This window comes from Seriola dumerili, unplaced genomic scaffold, assembly GCF_002260705.1.
Source record: "Seriola dumerili isolate Sdu_G_001 unplaced genomic scaffold, Sdu_1.0 BDQW01000312.1, whole genome shotgun sequence".
NCBI lineage: Eukaryota > Metazoa > Chordata > Actinopteri > Carangiformes > Carangidae > Seriola > Seriola dumerili.
The window spans coordinates 1167101-1187709 of NW_019174567.1; the positions used below are offsets into that span (position 1 = coordinate 1167101).

General features: G+C 44.1%; 1 protein-coding gene across 2 annotated transcripts; it reads left to right on the forward strand.

Moving 5' to 3' along the window:
- Positions 1-12664: 12664 nt before the first annotated feature.
- Positions 12665-19113, forward strand: LOC111231664 (C-1-tetrahydrofolate synthase, cytoplasmic-like). Of its 2 annotated transcripts, none has more exons than XM_022758874.1 (12): positions 12665-12758; positions 13717-13819; positions 13997-14081; positions 14657-14716; positions 15609-15662; positions 15758-15894; positions 16045-16145; positions 16464-16600; positions 16878-16989; positions 17531-17658; positions 18045-18117; positions 18293-19113. In XM_022758874.1, the coding sequence occupies exons 2-11, from the start codon at positions 13719-13721 to the stop codon at positions 18096-18098; spliced, it is 969 nt and encodes a 322-aa protein (XP_022614595.1). In that variant the 5' UTR covers positions 12665-12758; positions 13717-13718; the 3' UTR covers positions 18099-18117; positions 18293-19113. The 2 variants fall into 2 exon arrangements, with proteins under 2 accessions (XP_022614595.1, XP_022614594.1); XM_022758873.1 differs by lacking the exon at positions 12665-12758 and adding an exon at positions 12832-12935.
- Positions 19114-20609: the final 1496 nt, after the last annotated feature.

A 20609-nucleotide genomic window follows, 5' to 3' on the forward strand; every position in this document is an offset into this window, starting at 1 on the left:
GTCAGTTACTCAGTTAGTCAGTCAGTCAGTCAGTCAGTCACTCAGGCAGTCACTCAGTCAGTCAGTCACTCAGTCACTCAGTCACTCCCTCTCTCCTCCCTCCCATCTCCCGCCTCCCTCCTTCCTCCCTCCTCCCTCCTCCCTCCTTCCCTCCTCCCTCCTCCCTACCTCCTTCCCTCCTCCCTCCTCCTCCCTCCTTCCTCCCTCCCTCCTCCCTCCTCCCTCCTCCTTCCTCCCTCCTCCCTCCTTCCCTCCTCCTTCCTCCCTCCTCCCTCCTTCCCTCCTCCTTCCTCCCTCCTCCCTCCTTCCCTCCTCCTTCCTCCCTCCTCCCTCCTTCCCTCCTCCTTCCTCCCTCCTCCCTCCTTCCCTCCTCCTTCCTCCCTCCTCCCTCCTTCCCTCCTCCTTCCTCCCTCCTCCCTCCTTCCCTCCTCCTTCCTCCCTCCTCCCTCCTTCCCTCCTCCTTCCTCCCTCCTCCCTCCTTCCCTCCTCCTTCCTCCCTCCTCCCTCCTTCCCTCCTCCTTCCTCCCTCCTCCCTCCTTCCCTCCTCCTTCCTCCCTCCTCCCTCCTTCCCTCCTCCTTCCTCCCTCCTCCCTCCTTCCCTCCTCCTTCCTCCCTCCTCCCTCCTTCCCTCCTCCTTCCTCCCTCCTCCCTCCTTCCCTCCTCCTTCCTCCCTCCTCCCTCCTTCCCTCCTCCTTCCTCCCTCCTCCCTCCTTCCCTCCTCCTTCCTCCCTCCTCCCTCCTTCCCTCCTCCTTCCTCCCTCCTCCCTCCTTCCCTCCTCCTTCCTCCCTCCTCCCTCCTTCCCTCCTCCTTCCTCCCTCCTCCCTCCTTCCCTCCTCCTTCCTCCCTCCTCCCTCCTTCCCTCCTCCTTCCTCCCTCCTCCCTCCTTCCCTCCTCCTTCCTCCCTCCTCCCTCCTTCCCTCCTCCTTCCTCCCTCCTCCCTCCTTCCCTCCTCCTTCCTCCCTCCTCCCTCCTTCCTTCCTCCCTCCTCCCTACCTCCTTCCCTCCTCCCTCCTCCTCCCTCCTTCCTCCCTCCTTCCTCCTTCCCTCCTCCTTCCTCCTCCCTCCTCCCTCCTTCCTCCCTCCTCCTCCCTCCCGTCTCCCGCCTCCCTCCTCCCTACATTTCACTTCACTGTGTTGTCTGTCACCCTCCACTAACAGTAACAGTCTGGTGGATGCCAATACTCAGTAACAAGGAAACTATATCTTAAAATTACTCTCTGAAGTATTAATAAGAATGTTTGACTGATTTAACATTTTCCAAATGAACATGAGGTCAAAACTGACTGAGATGTTTTTTTAAACATGATTGACAGCTGCATTTGGACAATTGAGGTTTGGCAGCAAAAGAAATGACATAAATCCTGAGATCAGAAGAAGTATTAATCAGATCTGCTGAGCTGCTGCTCCCTGAACCTACGTCAGGTCAGACTGATTGAACACTTGGTGTCGGAGGTGCATTAAGAATACTGCTATAAATGAAAGCACTATAAACAGTTTCATCATAATGTGTGGTTTGTTTTGACAGTGAAGCCAGGACCTGATGAAGCACACACCACTGACAGACTGGTTCCACCACGTCAGCGTCGAGGATCACGATGTTACCTGAGACTGTGTGGTCCAGGTGTTTTCACTATGTGCAGGTACGTTGGTGTTTCCTGCTTGACCTCACGTTGTGTTCACTGACCTGCGAAAGTCTGGTTTCACTGTATCTGTGTTTAATTTGAATGTGATCATACCTGAGCAGATGATCAATAACACAGTCACACATTATTCTGATCACTGATCATCAGTTGCTGCGTCAATTATAATGTAACCTTCGTGATGATATATCACACACTTTCAATCACTTCAAATTTATGGATAAACTGTGTGTTATAGGTGTTAAAATAGATTATAATTAGATTATATAGATAAATTAAATTGTGTTCTTTATGAAATGAGGAGAAAGATTCACCTCCGTCTCTTTTAAAAACCTCTGATGTAAAAGTAGAAACAGCAGATATTTTACTCTTCAGTCACATGTTCAATCAGCTGAAGCCTTTATTCACAGAAACACAAACACTTTCATATAATACTGATAATGAAATGAATTAGAGAAAGAAGGTACACACACACACACATACACACACACACACACATACACACACACACACACACACACACACACACACACACACCCACATCACACCACACATCACACACACACACACATACAACGAGCACACACACAACATACACACACAACACACACACACACACACACACACAGCACAACACACACACACCAAAACACACACACACACACACATATACACACACACACACACACACACACACACATATACACACACACACACACACACACACACACGATTTTCTTGTGATCACTTTGTAATCAAAGGTCAGCACAGGTGAGGCAGAGGTGTGGCTTCAGGTCTGAGGAGCAGGAACAGGTTGATTTCCTGTCGACTGACTCGTTGATTAAGTGACTGATTCTTCATGTAAAAAAGCAGCTTGTTAAAACGGTCGTTTCCTGCCTCGTTAGTTTTACGTCGTTCCATTTTAACTGCCTCATTGAACTGAAACAGTGTGAGAACCAAAGAGGTAAAATGATCTAAAACTGACAGAAAGGTGGAGAACGTCCAGAGTGCGAGCAGATGTTTCCTTCAGTCCTCTCAGTCTCAGCCGAGTCCACCTGGTGTCCTGCTGCGGTTCAGGTACAGTCCTGACTGCTGAGAACATGCAGTCTCTTCCAGGTGACAGTTCCTTCACCTGATCAAGTGGTCCTAAACATTTCACAAATGTGGGCTCACTACTGTTGAAGTGTCTAGAACCACTGGACCAGAGAGGATGAGCAGCTGCGGCGTCTGCCAGGCTCCACGTCCTCGGCATCTTATACCTGAACCTCCTGAGTCAGACCGGTCCGACCGGCAGGGGCGGAGGGATGACACACCTGAGCTGCCTTCACGTGGACTCAGGCTCGACTCACCTGCTCAACCTGTTTGTTCACCTGCTCAGCCGTCTGTCAGTGCGACTGTCGTTCAAACACTCTGAACTTTATTCAACTTTCCAAACATATAAAATGAACATGAGGCAGAAAACTGACGAAAACATCACAATAAAAAATCTGGCAGGTGTTTGTTATTTCATATTTCGTGACTGATACACATGAAGTATTGATTATTGATGAGGAAAAGATCTGTGGTCGTTTTCATTTGGAAGCAGAATTAACGGGACCATGACACTGTGTCTGGGCAAATCTGAGAACATCTGTATGAACATCTGAGAACATCTGTATGAACATCTAAGTCATGTGACTCCATCGTTACGTGTTCAGCTGGTTTTATCTTGTTTTATCTGCGGAGCTTCTAAACGTTTTCACTCTGTTCACTGCGTCCGTTGTCCTCAGAGGAAACCGGGACACACAGGTGTGTTCAGGTGAACAGGAAGTCAACAGGTTGTTGTTGTTTGGCTGCATTCCTCTGTCTGATGACAAACCTGATATCAGCAGCGTCACACAGGTGAGTCATACCTGCTGGTTTGTTTCACTAACGTCTCACTTTAAAACACCTTTTGAGTTTGAGCGAGAAACTCTCAGTCAAACCCTCAAACACCGACATGTTTACATTCTGCTGTAAAACTCAACATCTGCGCTCGGAATCCAACGCTACACTAAATAATTTGCTGCTTCATGAAAAGGTGAGCTGAGTTATGGCCAAAAACATGTTTTGTGTAGTCACGATGACCTTTGACCTTTGACCACGAAAATCTAATCAGTTCATCTTTGAGTCCGGGCGCAGAGGCATAGAAATGTGTAAACTCTGTCATGAGCTCATGTCCTCTGTTGGAGAGGACAGGTGAGGCCAGGACAGGCTGTCCCAGGTGAGAGGACAGTCTGATGATGTGGATGAGAACTTGTGGACAAACGCAGGAGACAGGGTTGTGTGTTTCTACCTGTGCAGCTGTTCCACACGTATGTACAGGTAGATGTGAGATCAGCTGATGTTGTTCTGGATGTTTTATTGGATTTGTAGTGTCGAGTGTATTTTTATTTTTATTATTATTATTATTATCAAACAGAGATAAAGAGACAGAGTGAGGAGGAAACAGGTTGAACAGAGAGAAGTCAGGAATGACAGGAATGAAACTCCACAGAGAAGAAGACGTCATTCTGTGTGTGTGTGTGTGTGTGTGTGTGTGTTTGTCCACCACATTTATCTGACAGCTCTGGTTGTTTGTTGAGGAATTATGGGTGAACTGACCCTTTAATGAGTCTGTAACGAGCAGTTTGAGCTTCACTGGTTCACACACAGCGCTGTTCTCTGTGAATTCATTTATATGAATATGGAGCTCTAATAGCCTGTATCATACACTGAGGAATGTGCATGTTATGTTCTTATGTTATTTTGTTTATTTGTTTTTTGTTTTTATCTATTTATTTATTTTTATTTATTTATTTAATTTTTATTTGTTTTTATTTATTTATTTATTTATTTTTTGTTACCTTAAACCTATATGTGTGAAGTATTTTGTTCTTTGTCTTTTAATGATTTCTGTAAACTGAAAAGCAATAAAGAGGTTTAATCGAAAAAAAATATTGATTAATTGGATAAAAACCTGTGAAGCATTTTAAAGGAGATCTCTTCAAACTCTTGATCCAATAACCAAAATCTATTTCCAATAAAACTGGACCAATGAAACGAGGCAGAGGGTGTCTCACTGAAAACGTTTGACAAACTGCCTCGTTGTTGCTCTCAGGCTCTATAAAAAACACATTTTCCCAGCAGCTGTTTCAGTGATAGAGGGCGGCAGCCATTTTGATTTAAACCTTTGACCCAGCGCCGAAACACATGGAGTATTTCTTTGGCGAAGACAGCAGAAAGTTTGTGAATCCATCAGTGACATGAGATGTGGACAGGCTCAGTGCACAAACCCAAAGTTCTGTCTTTAATCAAAATAACTGTCCAACATGGACGATTTATATTTATCCAAAACAACAACAAAATACACCTGGTTATAAACAGACAGTACAATCAGTGAACATACAACATGTCAGGCACCATCCTTACATCATGTATAATATTACACCAGTACTACTTTCACTTTTGATACCCTCAGTACATTATGCTGATGATACTTCTGTACTTTAACATCAGAATACTTTTGAATGCAGTATATTTACAGTGTAGTATCACTACTACTTTTACCTAAAGTTAGCTGCATGTTAGTTTCTACTCACCTGTCCAACGATGTCACCTGAACAAGACAAACGCTGACTAGGTTTTTTGTTGTTATCTGACTCATCTGCAGCATCACTCTGTATCCAGCTCTTTACCTTTACAGCGACAGCTGATTGTTCTGCATGTTTGTTTCTAACAGTCATAACACACGACAGTCCATCTGGTTCAGAGAGAAGCTGGTGTATCATAGTGTTAGAGCAGCACATCACAGAAATAAGAAAAACACTGAGGAAAGAAAAAACAAATACCGTGAAAGACTAAAGCACATAATGTTGTTAGGGAATGTTTACATTGAAATGTTTATGGTTTAAAACCACACAAACCTAAGTTTCAACCTGGTTCACCTGTGATATGTTCAGGTGAACAGGAAGTTTAATTCCTTTGTCTGATGCTGTAATAATAAAATAAAACATGGCCCGTCCACTTAGCTGCTGTTTGTAAATAATGATGATAATAATAATAATGAAATAAAACATGACTCATCCAATCAGCTGCTGTTTGTAAATAATAATAATAATAATAATAATAATAATAAAATAAATAAATAAAATGCGTGTTGCTGTTTACTTCCTGTTGACTAAGCGTCTTCAGTCCGTTGAGGTTGGAACACACAAACTGCCACTTGAGGCACTTGAAGTTTAATACGTCCTCCTCCTCTTTGGTTACACATCCTCGTCCCTTTCATTGTATGTAAGTGTAACTCAGTCTAATGTGATCTTCTCAACTTGTTCCAGCTTGACACCTTGTATTGAGAGGCAGAGCTGGGAACCATCAGATATTCTTTGCCTGTCTCCAACTACCATTGATTTAGATTTTAAATTGTTTAACATCATCTTGTTTTCATTGATCCAGTCACAAACAGCTTGTAAATCATTTCCTAACACCTCGATTATCTCATAACGACGGTAAGCAGAGTAAGAAACTGCCAGGTAATTTTTACAGATAACAATGGAGGACTGTTTTAAAATAAGGGGCAGATCATTAGTAAAAATACAGAAGAGCAGTGGGCCGAGGGGGCCCCCTTGTGGTATCCCACAGTCAGTGTAACTCCAGTCAGGGATGAAGCCTTCATATTCAACTCTTTGCTTTCTGTCATGGAGAAAACTTTGTATCAGAGACAGAGCTGAATCTGAAAAACCATAAAGTCTGAGTTTGTAAACCAGCAAATCATGACTGATGACATCACAGGAAGTACCGAAATCCAGGAATGCAGCTTCTACTAGTTTATGATCGTCCAGTTCTTTGTCCCACTTTTTTTTCATATTAATAAGAGCAGTTGTGGTGGAGTACCCTGGTCTGTAAACATGTTGACATGGAGTGAACAGATCGTTCGTCTCAAAGTACCTTTGAATCTGATCGAAGATAACCATCTCCATGATTCTGCTTAATACAGGCAGCACAGTAAAAGGCCTGCTGATCTCTGCTTTGTTCTTCTGAACTGGGATTATTCTGGATTCTTTCCAGTGTGATGGAAAAACACCTCTGGAGAGACATCTGTTAATAATGTGACATATGGAACCAGAGACATCCTCAGCAGCAGTTCTAATATCTTCAGGGAGTGATGACAAAAACTTTTTAACCTTTTCAACGTCAACTTCCTCAAAACTGAGAGAACACTGTTTGTCCTTCATGATTCTCTTTGTTATAAGACAATGTGACAAAGTCGGGTCGTCATATGTGAATAAATGTCTGTCTGTCAGTAAAGATTTTCTCTTATTGGCTGTACACATCTCCCTTCTATTCACAGTGACAGCAATCAGATTGTGGTCACTACACCCCGTCACTGTTGACGTGAAACTAGAGCAGAGCTCTGGAATATTTGTGTAGATGTGATCGATACATGTTGATGTTTCTTTTGTCACTCTGGTGGAAAGTTTCATGACCTGGGTCAGACCACACACAGAGGAGAGCAAAGTAATATTCTTCTTCTCAGGAGAGTCTGTCCGCCAGTTGATGTTAAAGTCTCCCAGCACGAAAATGTCCTTGTCTTCCTTAGACACCTTTTTTATTACTTCATAGATTTTGTCCCTTATGTCAGCTCTTGGAGGTCTGTAACAACAACCCATTAAAACTGGTCTACCATCAGGCAGGTGGATCTGAAGCCAGATCATCTCTAAACCAGGGAGGATTAAGTCGTCCCGAGGTTTAACTGGAACCTGGTCCTGAATGTAGAAAGCTACACCACCACCGTTCTGGTTTCTGTCCCTCCTGTACAGCCTGTATCCTGTGATGTCCAGGTCTCTGTCCTCAACACCGTAGTTTAACTTAGTTTCACAGAGAGCCAACACATGGATCTGATGAAGAGTTAATATATGATTAATATCATGAATCTTATTTCTAAGACCGTTGATGTTGAGATGAGCTATAGATAAGTGTCTGTCCAGAGGAGCAGCCATAGTTCAAACAGTTAATGAGTGAATGATGAGGATCAGAGCTGAGGTCTTGTTGTGAGGCGGCCCTGTCTCTTGTGTGTCTGACAGCCTCAGCTGAGGGTTCAGTGTTTGTTGATGTAGACTGTGGTACAGCAGTGTGGCTCTGCTCTGCTCCCTGTGTGCTCCACCTCTGCAGAAACCTCCAGTCTCAGTCCTGTTCACTGCTGCAACACAAACACCACAACTGTTACAACTACACACTGCTTCAGAAAAGCACTGACAGGTCATGTGATCAAACTCAGCTGATGCTAATGATGTCATCTGAATAGTTTAGTGTATAAACTTACATAACAATGAATTAGAAATAATACATATATATAAATTATCAATTCCAACAGTAAGTTTGGTTTGAAATCATTTGTTCACCTCCTCCTGCCGAACAGCCCAAAACCTCTGCATAAGTCCTGAGATCAGAAGTTAGTCACTGGACTTAAAGCTAGAGTAGCTCATCTGTTTCAGAAACATATTTCTTTAAACATCCCAATATCAATCAATAAATTTAATTCTCTGACAACAAAAAAGATCCGTCCTCTGTGACGGTGGCAGGGCTGTAAAAACACTTTCCGATCATTGTATTCGGGCTGAGTGCAAAGTTTGGCTGGCCTGTCTGTCCGTCAGCTTCCAGCTAGCATGCCTGTGTGTACTCAGGCTGACTCGCTGCGTCGCGGTCAGACAAGCAGCAGTTGCAGATAAAGAGGAAGAGACGCATAGGAATGGCTTGTGAGGCTTTTAGGTTAGAGAGCGGACGGTGGGAAGCTTGCTCTTTCTTTTTATTCTTCCTCCAGGAAAAGTTGTCCCCATGATCAAACAAATTACAGGGCTTCTTTCCTCAGCTTCCCGCTCCAGCCTGCATCATTTTGGGGTTATTCCACCTAAGAAACATCAATAAACTGTGTCTTGTAGTTTATAATGCAGAATTAGAGATACTTTTACATGCTTTTATTTCTTACTACAATGCACATCTCTTTCCTCAGTAAATCTGCCCTGGATCTTCTGCAAGTAATCCAGAATGCCACCACTGGACTTCTTAATAGGTCAATAGGTATGGGTGTAATATGATGGTCACCTATTACACTGATACTCAATTCCCGTCATTGGCTCCCTGTTACATACAGAATTCAGTTCAAAAATTTCATTCTTACATACAGAACACTGCACCAATCAATCCCCTGCACATTCAACTGATCTACTCCACCAATCATAAACAGCTTGCTCTCTCAGGTCAAGGAAGTTAAATCTACTACCTGTCCCACGTTAAAAGGCTTGTGATGATCGAGTTCTTGAGGCTGCAAAACCTTGTGGAATACTCTACCTGCTCCTCTAAGGTTGGCTGATTCTCTGGAGTCATTTATAAAGCAGCTAAAGACCTGAAGATCTGGTTTAAAAGCACATGAACCTGAGTTTCAACCAGGTTAATTTGGTCTCAGGCTCTGACGCACAAGCTGTTCACAGGATATCTCACCTGTGATCAGGTGAGTTCAGGTGAACAGGAAGTTAAATTCCTTTGTCAAATTCTGCTGATGATAAACCTGATGTCAGCTGTTGATTATCAGCAGCGTCAAACAGGCGAGTCACGCCCAAGCATCAACCCCCGAGGCTAAAACACGAAGCTGCAGTTCTTCTAACGACCACTAGAGTCTGGCTCCAACAGTGAGTCAGTCCCCATAGACTCCCATGTTAAAATGTCCAACTTTACAGCAGAAATAAACATGTTTACAGCCTGGTACAGAAACTGTTTTGTTCTCTAGAGCTAATTTCCTCCTTCATGACTTTATATAACTCACCTGTTTTTATTTAATTTTATTAAGATCTAAAATTATGGAGGATTGAGGGCGTGGCCTCTTTGAGTGACAGGTGGATGAGTGTACGTTTCAGTCTCAGTTCCACACACGCTCCTCCTCTTTGACCATATTTGGATTAGCTGGGAGCTATGGGTGGAGTCAGACACTGCCAAGATGATGACGGTAGAGCAGCTCACTGTGAGCTTCGGAAACCTGAGGCGACGGCCATCTTTATTTACAGTCTGTGGTCACACCTGTCTCATGCTCACATTTCACTGTAAAATATTTACCTCTAAAGGTGATTTCATCAAACAGAGGTCAGGTGACGCTAACAGGCTTGGCTATTTAAACGTAGCAAAGCTAACTTTACTTCCCAGCAGCACAAGCTGTCCCAGTGTAACAGGCCGACTAGTTTCCTAGTTTCTTTATGTCTGATGTATTTCAGAAACATGACCGAAACTTTCATGTTTCTGAAATACATCAGACATAAAGAAACTAGGCTACCAACAGCTACCGCCAACTCTTAAGGATTTTTAATGGTTTCTTGGTGTTACTCAGTGCATGGTTGACCTTTGGAAATCAAGCAATACACTGGCTCCAGCAACTGTTAGGTGGTGACCCAACCTGAACTGGACAATCCATTCTCTACAGCTCCTCAGAAAAGTTCTGATATAGAGGAAACCACAGAGAGACACATAATATACATTATATATTATACAACCAAGAGGTCGTAACACTGCAGCCACAGATAATGGACTCACTGTAGAGCATTGCTCTGAAGACGTTGTGATGTCTGATGTGTTCTGTTGTTTCCAGGTGGAAACAGGTGGGATTAAAAACATAAATGACCCGTTACATCAAGTTTCCCAGTGAGTTATTGAAGCCAGGACGTTTCACTGTACTGTGATGTTCTGCTGTGATGATCAGTGCCGCTCAACATCTGGGCCCCTACATATGTAGGCCCCTCCATCCTCAGGCCTGTACAAATAACTGAAGCAACCGACGCACATGTGTGGTGGTTATTAGAGTAGCCAGTCACAGAGTTGATAAGACATTGAAGAGTCTGCATCCTCCCTGTGTGAAGCTTCCGCTCTCAGCCTCATTCAGTCACTTCTTCAGCTCTGCATCAGACTCTGGCCTTGGGACAAAAGTGGAGCAGCTCGAAGAGTTGCCCTGAGGTGGTGTCGTCTGTGAGTATGAGGAGTCAAGAGGTGATCACACAGGTGAAGAGGATGTGAATGAAAAAAATCTATCAGAGGTCTTTGGTTGATCAGATTTGATCGACAACATAAACAAAGTGTTATGAGAATCTGATTGAACGCGTCTGAGTGTTTCTGTGGAGACGTTGGCTGAAGGTTGGAGAGCAGGCAGCCGTCCACAGCACGACAAGAACTCAGTGTCCAACACGAATGCTTCATAACCACAAAGTGACTCGTCACCGTTGCCCAGGTGATGCTGCTGAGCCGCTCCCTGACCTCCGTCACAACCAGGAGATGAACCTGTCTCATCATGATTCTCCCTCCAGACACCAGAATAAAACATGAGCTGTGTTAGTGTGAACTCACCGGTCAAAGGAGTCCAGCTGGACCAGGAGCCACAGAGAGACTGGATCGTCTGCTGCTCACTCAGGTGTATCTGCTCCTCATGTGACTTACCTGCAGCGTCACCTGTCCACCCCGCCCCAAGTGTTGAGGGAGTTGTGCTGATACGATGGTAATTTAATTGTGAGCACACACAGCAGTCCCTCTGGTCTCTGCGGTCCTGGTCTGTGGAGGACCTGAGGTGAAGCCAGACTCAACAGGTGTATCACAGTGAGGCAGGTAAAGCCTGAATCAAATAAAACAAGTGACTCTCTGAGGCTCAGGTGTGGTCAAGTTAGGTTAGGTTTTCCTACATGGTAAACAGAGCTAACTATACTTTGAATATATAGTGTACTGTGAGGCTTCAGGTGTGGCCCTCACCTGTCCTTCCTTGTTACCTGTGGTTTCCTCTTTGTTCCAGGAAGCTGATGCGTGGAGCAACTCACCTGAGCAGGTTGGGTTCAGTTCCGCCTATAAAGCAGACCTACACACACGCCCTGCTGTGTTAATGTCATTTACCTCAACAGTCCACACCTGAGTCCCAGTTCAGAGACCACATCCGTCAGGAGGATCCGGTCTACGCAGGTGTGGTCCTTCGTAGACTTCATAGACCGTAATGAGACGGTCTGTTCTATGGACGATTTGGCTGGCTGCTGTTGCCTAGCAACCTCGACAACACATAACTTTTTTTCAACTAAAACTTTCAGTTTTAAGTATCTTGGTTTTAACAGTTGAACCATTGAGCTGTTTTGCTTTGTTTTGGTCAGTGGTGAATGTAGTTGGTGTTCGAGCTTCAGGCGCCACTGTTGGCGTCATGGTGACGGAGCTGATGGTTTAAGGTCAAAATAATGTGAACAGTTGAACTGATATTAGACACTTGGCTGACATCGTTTTTTTTCATGCTGACTCCGCCCACAGCAGCTCATCACTCAGCTTGTGTCCCGGTGCTCCTGCTGCTCCTGCTGCTCCTGCTGCTCCTCTCAACTGAATCTACACCAGGAAACACTGACTACAGATGAGTTACTGACTTTAGTTACTGACTTTAAATCAGTAACACACGTATAATACACTAATACACTAATAACCAGAACTATCACTTTAAGGAAATGTCTGACGAGCTGAGTGTCATTCCCTCTCTCAGTATCATGTGTAACTTTATAGATGAAGGAGTGATGATGATGATGATGATGATGATTGCTGCTACATGATTGGCTGATTGGAATAATCCCATGAATGAACAGGTGTGCAGATGTTCCTAGTGATCAGTGAGTGTATTTATTTATGACCCATCTGGTCTTCACCAGACTCGAAACACAGAATCAGAGTAAATTCTGAAGCTGAATGGACTGATTCAAAAACAGGATCCTACATCTCCCATGATGCAACAGTGTCTTTCCTCACAGCTTCCCTGTCTGATGGGTCACAGAGTCGGAAAACAAACATCCTGTGAAGTGATCTGGGAGCTGAGTGTGTGCAACCCTCACTCCTTCCTCCTCTTCCTCCTCTTCCTCCTCCTCCTCCTCCTCTGTTGCCTCCCCATCAGTCTGGAATCTGATTGGCTGAGAGGAGTGTGACTCCAGTTTGACCTTTGATCTCCCTTTTCAGTATCAGTCAGCTTCCCTCTGCTGGTTTGATTTAGTTCAGAGCGGGAACACACACACACACACACACACACACACACACTGGTGCAGCTGTGTGTCAGTAGTGTTCAGTTCGTCTCTCAGGTAAGTTGCTGCTCTCTCTCTCTCTGTTTATTAAACTCGTCTCCACGTGTCTGTAGCTGCCCTCATGAATCATGGGAAACTCTGCGGCTGCTGTTTGTTTCGTGGCTGCAGACACTGTGTGTTTAACTGTGACTGTTTGAATCATTGTCATGGTGAATGTGTGGACCGTGTCACTGGGTGAGCAGCTCTCATTTACAACTTTTTTGATACGTTTGATACAGAGAGACGAGCTTCATGTCTGATCAGTGTTCAGGTAAATGACTGTAGATCAGCTGCTGTCGTGCACCTGCTGCTGGACGTCGACAAACGTGCCGACGCGTTTGGTTTTTGGTGTTTGTATCAACATCTCTGCGTTAATAAAGTGTAGAGATATGATTTACATACTGTTGGAATCTGTCCACTCTTCACTTCTGAGTATTTATTCTCTGGAGGTTGTACGTGACTCACAGCTGGAGTCAGGAGGCTCGACAAACACGTCATTTATTACATGTTCATTTACTTCTTTATTCATATATTTCAGTACCTCTGTGAACCTTAGACTTTGTTGAAAAGGGATGTGAAGAATTTCACAAATGGAGCTTTGACCTTCCAGCCTCAGGGCAGATCATCTCTTCACACGGTGCTCAGGGGCAAATGGGTGCAGTTGAGATTTTGATGTAAAACACTTGGTATCATGTTTTATTCAAGAAGCTTTCAAAGGTGAATTTAATCTGTAAAATTCAGAAGGTTAAAGACAAACTGAAGTCTGAACTGATCTATTCAGACTGACCATGTGTTCAGCAGTGCAGCAGATGTGGTCTGTTGAGTCCTGGCAGGTTTATTCTAGTTTCAGTTGGAGATAAAACTCTGTGTATGTGGAGTGAGGACGAATCAGTTTCATTCAGACTTTATACTTCATTCATTTATTATTCATTTTACTTTTTCTCTCTCTCTCTCTCTCTCTTTCGCTCTCTCACAGTCATGCTATCCTCGGTCGTCCGCTCACTCCGTCTCGGGGCCTCTGGTTGCCAAGGAAGCAGGCGCTCCATAGCAACCATCATCTCCGGCAACAAGACGTCCAAGTGAGTCTGAGTCCATGTCCCAGTGTCTGTTTCACACAGTTCTTCTTCCCCCAGTCCAGGTTCTCCCAGTCCCTCCAGTCAGACCACACAGGATGGGACCAGGAACTAACATGGAGACCTTTTACATCGTTGACCTTTGACCTTTTTAAAACTGATCCTGGGTCTGTGTTTGTGCAGGTTAGTGAGGGAGAGGCTGAAGAACGAGGTGGAGGAGATGAGGAGTCAGTTCTCAGGGTTCAGACCCAGTCTAGTGGTCCTACAGGTGAGTCTGGTGGTCTTTACAGGTGAGTCCAAGGACCAGAACAAGTCCACCTTCTCCTGACTGTAACTAAACCAGTCTGAACCAGCTGTGTTCACTGCAGCTCCAAACCAAGACCCGCACCTGTCAGACCTGCATCTGTCAGACCTGCATCTGTCAGACCTGCACAAACTAAAACAGTGACATCATCACCCACTGATTCAAACCTCATCTGTGTCGACAGCTTTAAGCTTCTACATGTAGTTTCACTCGGTGGGGAGGGATAATCATCATCATTGTCGTCGTCGTCGTCGTCGTCGTCGTCATATCTGACCAACGAGTGTGGGGACGTGTTACTGTAATCAGCTCAGGCCTCTGTGGACTGACTTAACGAGACTCCACCCACGCTGAGGAGCTTTAACGAGCTGCCTCGTTAAGGCTGAGCCCGACAGGAGGAGATGATTATTCTTCCGTCAGTGCTTCCTTGTTTCACAGAGAAGCAGCTTCACAGCAGACGACTGACAGCTGTAACAGTCGACTGTCACATGACTCAGATGTGTGCTCACCTGTCACCTGACGTGTGTTCAACTGTGTTTCAGGTGGGAGACAGAGACGACTCCAACCTATACATCAGCACCAAACTGAAGGCTGCAGCTGAGGTGAGAGAACATCAACAGGTTCATCACATTCATCACATTCATCAGGTTCACCACATTCACCAGGTTCATCACATTCATCAGGTTCACCACATTCACCAGGTTCATCACATTCACCAGGTTCATCAGGTTCATCACATTCATCACATTCATCAGGTTCATCACATTCACCAGGTTCATCAGGTTCATCACATTCATCACATTCATCAGGTTCATCACATTCACCAGGTTCATCACATTCACCAGGCTCATCAGGTTCATCACATTCATCACGTTCATCAGGTTCATCACATTCACCAGGTTCATCACATTCACCAGGTTCATCAGGTTCATCACATTCATCACATTCATCAGGTTCATTACATTCATCACATTCATCAGGTTCATCACATTCATCACATTCATCAGGTTCATCAGGTTCATTACATTCATCACATTCATCAGGTTCATCACATTCACCAGGTTCATCAGGTTCATCACATTCATCACATTCATCAGGTTCATCACATTCACCAGGTTCATCAGGTTCATCACATTCACCACATTCATCACATTCACCACATTCATCAGGTTCATCGGGTTCACCACATTCATCAGGTTCATCACATTCACCAGGTTCATCAGGTTCATCAGGTTCATCACATTCACCACATTCATCACATTCATCATGTTCATCACATTCATCATGTTCATCAGGTTCATCAGATTCATCAAGTTCATCATGTTCATCACATTCATCATGTTCATCAGGTTCATCAGATTCATCAAGTTCATCATGTTCATCAGATTCATCAGGTTCACCAGGTTCATCTCATTCATCATGTCAGGGTTCAGGTCTTAGTGGGACACTCGGACTCTAGTTTATTCTGACTCAGTCTTGTCTTCTTGTCTGCAGATTGGAATCGATGCGAAACACGTGAGGCTACCGACCACGGTGACACAGGACGAGGTCGGTGACAAACTCGCCTCTTCAGTCTCTCCCACACCTGTGGAAGAGAGGAAACGCCCGGCTCTGACTGTTTCCTGTTTCCTGTCGTGCCCCAGGTCCTGCAGAGCATCAGGTCTGTCAACGAGAACCTGTCGGTCCACGGTCTGATCGTCCAGCTCCCTCTGGACTCTGTTCACCCCATCCCCACTGAGCTCATCACTAACGCCGTGTCTCCAGAGAAGGACGTGGACGGGTGAGTCCTGACAGGAGGTTCACAGCTCCCTGATCTGACCTTAAACAGTGAATGAATCATGTCTTCATGTAGAACTGTGTGTGTGTGTGTGTGTGTGTGTGTGTGTGTGTGTGTGTGTGTGTGTGTGTGTGTGTGTGTGTGTGTGTACAGTCTGAGTTGTATCAATGCAGGGAAGTTGTGTCGTGGTGATCTGAACGACTGTTTCATCCCCTGCACCCCTAATGGCTGCATGGAGCTCATCAGACAGACAGGTCACACACACACACACACACACATGCTCAGCTCTTTAAACCCTTTCTTCATGACTGACACATTTTTCTTCACACACAAACTTCATGTACATATTGTTGAACAAACATCCCTAAACTTTCCTTAGACACTGAACTCGACAGGCTTCATAGAGAATCCTCCTGTGGTTTCCTTCAGTATCAGTCAGTTCAGAATCCATCTACACGCTGCGCTGCACTGACACTCTGCAGCAGGAAACAGTTTAAAGGATTCAAGGATCAAGGATCACGTGACTCTGACATGTACAATGATCTCACTTGTGATTTCCTGTTCCTGTGCAGGTGTGTCTGTGGCAGGAAAACATGCAGTTGTGATTGGTCGCAGTAAAATCGTTGGAGCTCCGATGCACGACCTGCTGCTGTGGAACCATGCCACTGTGACCACCTGTCACTCCAAGACGCCAGACCTACCTGCACAGGTGACAACACCCGCCTGAATACTGATGAGGATGATGATGATGATCATGATGATGGTGATGTCAGAGCTTCTATTGAAAACTCTTTTCTGTCTGTGAGTTTAAAGAGACTGAAGGAGCTGAGATGATTGAGTCTCAGTGAGCTGATACAGTGATGACATCACACACACAGTGTTGTGTCAGAGTGAACTCAGAGTGAAACCAGAACTAGAACAGCAGGGAACCCACTGAGAGAACATACAGACGTTTCCTGTGTTCATGATGCATTTCCTGTCCACAGGTGAGCAGGGCTGATATCCTGGTGGTGGGGGCAGGTAGAGCAGAGATGGTGAGAGGAGAGTGGGTGAAGGAGGGAGCTGTGGTGATCGACTGTGGAATCAACTACGTACAAGGTACACACTGAGACTACACACTGATACACACTGATACACACTGATACACACTGAGACTACACACTGATACACACTGATACACACTGAGACTACACACTGATACACACTGATACACACTGAGACTACACACTGATACACACTGATATTACACACTGATACTACACACTGATACACACTGAGACTACACACTGATACACACTGATACACACTGATACTACACACTGATACACACTAATGCACACTGATGTTACACACTGATACTACACACTGATACACACTGATACTGCACACTGATACACACTGATATTACACACTGATACTACACACTAATACACACTGATACACACTGATACTACACACTGATACACACTGATACACACTGATGCACACTGATACTACACACTGATACACACTGAGACTACACACTGATACACACTGATACACACTGATGCACACTGATACTACACACTGATACACACTAATACACACTGATGTTACACACTGATACTACACACTGTGTGACCTTTGACCTCTGTGACAGATGAGACGAGGGCGAGTGGTAAACGGGTGGTTGGAGACGTCCACTACACCTCAGCCAATCAGAGAGCAGGATTCATTACACCTGTTCCAGGAGGGGTGGGGCCAATGACGGTGGCAATGCTCATGGAGGTAATTGTTGTTTTATTTTGTTTTTGTTTTTTGTTTTATTTTATTTTATTTTTTTTGTTTTCTTTTATTTTGTTTTTATTTGTTTTTGTTCTATTTTTAGTTGTTTTATTTAGTTTTTGTTTTATTTTATTTTGTATTGTTGTAACTTACTTTTTGAAATTAAAAGTATTTGAGAGAACAAATGAATTACATGAACCTGTTTGTGTTTGAATATGTAAAAACACATTTTCCGTGTGTACGTCATAAACTCCGCCCCCTCCATGTTAGAGTTATTTGATGTTATAAAACGGGAGGGTGGCGTCATGATTGACAGCTGAGATTGAGTCGAGCGAGTGTATGGGTGGGACCTTAATACCGTGGCCCCACCCCATGATCTGATTTTCCAGAACACGGTGCAGAGTGCTCGGCATTTCCTCCTGAAGAACCAGTCGATGAGGTGAAACAACAGGAAACACTCAGGTAAATAAAAAGAAAGAAAGATTACAAGAACAAAGTCTGTTTGTGTCACAGTTTCATTTCATTAACATGAGAGCTGAACACAGTTTCATAATCTTTCTCCTCCAGAACATTATGACTCTGAACCTCAGATGTTTTCTTCACAGTGGCTGGTGTTTGTTTGTTTGTTTACCTGCAGGCAGACAGGTGTGAACAGGTGTGAGGAGGAGGATGGACAGCTTCACAGATCCTGAATAATAATCCGGTTTTATTTCTTTTCGCCACTTTCCTTCTTTTTTGTTTCCTCTTCAGTAACTTTAGTTTTACAGTGTAACTCTAGTTTTACAGTGTAAATTTAGTTTTACAGTGTAACTTTAGTTTTACAGTGTAGCTCTGTAGTTTTACAGTGTAACTTTAGTTTTACAGTGTAGCTCTCTAGTTTTACAGTGTAACTCTAGTTTTACAGTGTAATTTTAGTTTTATAGTGTAGCTCTGTAGTTTTACAGTGTAACTTTAGTTTTACAGTGTAGCTCTCTAGTTTTACAGTGTAACTCTAGTTTTACAGTGTAATTTTAGTTTTATAGTGTAGCTCTGTAGTTTTACAGTGTAATTGTAGTTTTACAGTGTAGCTCTGTAGTTTTACAGTATAACTTTAGTTTTACAGTGTAGAATTGTAGTTTTAAAGTGTAACTTTAGTTTTACAGTGTAGCTCTGTAGTATTACAGTGTAATTTTAGTTTTATAGTGTAACTCTGTAGTTTTACAGTCTAACTTTAGTTTTACAGTGTTACTCTAGTTTTACAGTGTAACTTTAGTTTTACAGAGTAGCTCTGTAGTTTTACAGTGTAACTGTGTTTCATCAGCTGGATGAAGAAGTCTCTGCAACCTTTAGCCCCCACAGCAGCTTTGTTTGTACAGGGATCAGAGGTCATTGTCATGGAAATAGAGACCAGCATGAAGTGATGAATGTGATGTTTCTATTCTGTCATATTATCAATAAAATTTGATCTGGTCTCCAACAGTTGAACGTGGCTTTATTTACACACTGTCACATTTACAATGGCTGATCAATATTCAAATCATGTTATTGATTTTATGTGATCTGATCATCGTCATGCTGCTCTGACGCTGATTAAACACACATGATCTCCAGCTGTCAATCATCCAGCAGTGATTGAAAGCTGTGTGATGTCATCAGACACCGTCAGTCGTTAATGGAGTCTGTTTCTTCTTCTGTGGATTCAGCTGCTCTGACCTTTAAATGCATTTCCTCCTCTCTCTTCTTCTGTGGTTGACATGAAACAAACACAGGAAGTGACTCAACCCTCCCTCAGTAATGATTCTTTTGAATATAAAGCTATTATTATTATTATTATTATTATTATTATTGAATAGATGATTACAGATTACACCGAGCTGCAGACGAGGAACATGTCACATTTATTTTAGATCACATCACAGAAACTTTTTCAACATCAAATTAAAAAGGATCCAATCAGAGTCTGAGCTTAACACTTATTAATTAACCTTAATTAATGTGAATTAATTATTAAATAAATGAAAGAACAGAATACAAATCACATTTCAATTCATTCACTTCAATTCTTTTCAAATAATAAAACCATCTGTTTTTTTCATGAGACATTTTGCCCTTAGTTGTGTCTGTCAGGTGCATCCATTGTTTGTTTGTTTTTGTTTGTTTGTTTGTAAACACAGCATGTGTGTGTGAATCTCAGTCCAGTGTTCCCACTCTTTTTGCTCTGTGTTTGGTCTCTGGATGGAGGCTTCAGGCAGCTTTTATTCTGAAAACACTCTAGAAGCTGGAAGCTAACGAGGCTTAAGTCCCTCCCACAGCGACTGACTATCCAATCACAGCTTAGCAACTGTAGCTGGTCACAGCAGTGTGGAGAGACTGTGGCCAACATTGATATAAAATATTGACTACAGCAGCTGTAAACATCTGTATGACACATGTGGGTGGGCGGAGCTCCAGCTGCCTGTGAGGCATACCCGGGTCGTCAGGCATGGTCTCGGCATCCCTGCGGTTCTCTATGGACCCGGTCTGAGCCACTCCGCTCTTCTCTGGTCAGCTGATCCACAGCAGCGTTCATGGCGGCTCGGACCAGAGAGTGAGCCGTCTGAAGCAGCTGCCGCTTGCTGTGGTTGACGCCGAGTAGGAGGAGGAGGTGGTTCTGGTTCTCCGAGGAGGAGCTTCCCTCCCAGAACTCCTCCTCCTCCTCTTCATCCAGAATAGGGCGTCGTCTGGAGGAACCAGCTCGATCCAGATCGAGGGTCCGTTCACTGACGGTTGAAGAGACAGGCTTAGATCTGGAGACACAATCTCGACTGAACCTTTGACAGGAAGCTCATCTGTGTCTTCAGCGCCTACAACAGCCTCCGTCAGGACAGCGTCTGATCCGTCAGCGGTCAGTTCCTCCTCTGCTGGAGTTCGGTCCTTGGTCCGCTGGACATCTCTTTGGACCTCTGGACTCTGATCGGTCCCGTCGCTCTGGGGGT

Bases quoted from the DNA above. Each gene is read 5' to 3' on its own strand.
- LOC111231664 (XM_022758873.1), top strand. From the start codon at position 12,908: ATGGTGAATGTGTGGACCGTGTCACTGG. The intron at 14,082-14,656 runs GTGAGTCTGGTG...ACTGTGTTTCAG, and splicing joins CCAGTCTAGTGGTCCTACAG to GTGGGAGACAGAGACGACTC. The intron at 16,146-16,463 runs GTCACACACACA...GTTCCTGTGCAG, and splicing joins GGAGCTCATCAGACAGACAG to GTGTGTCTGTGGCAGGAAAA.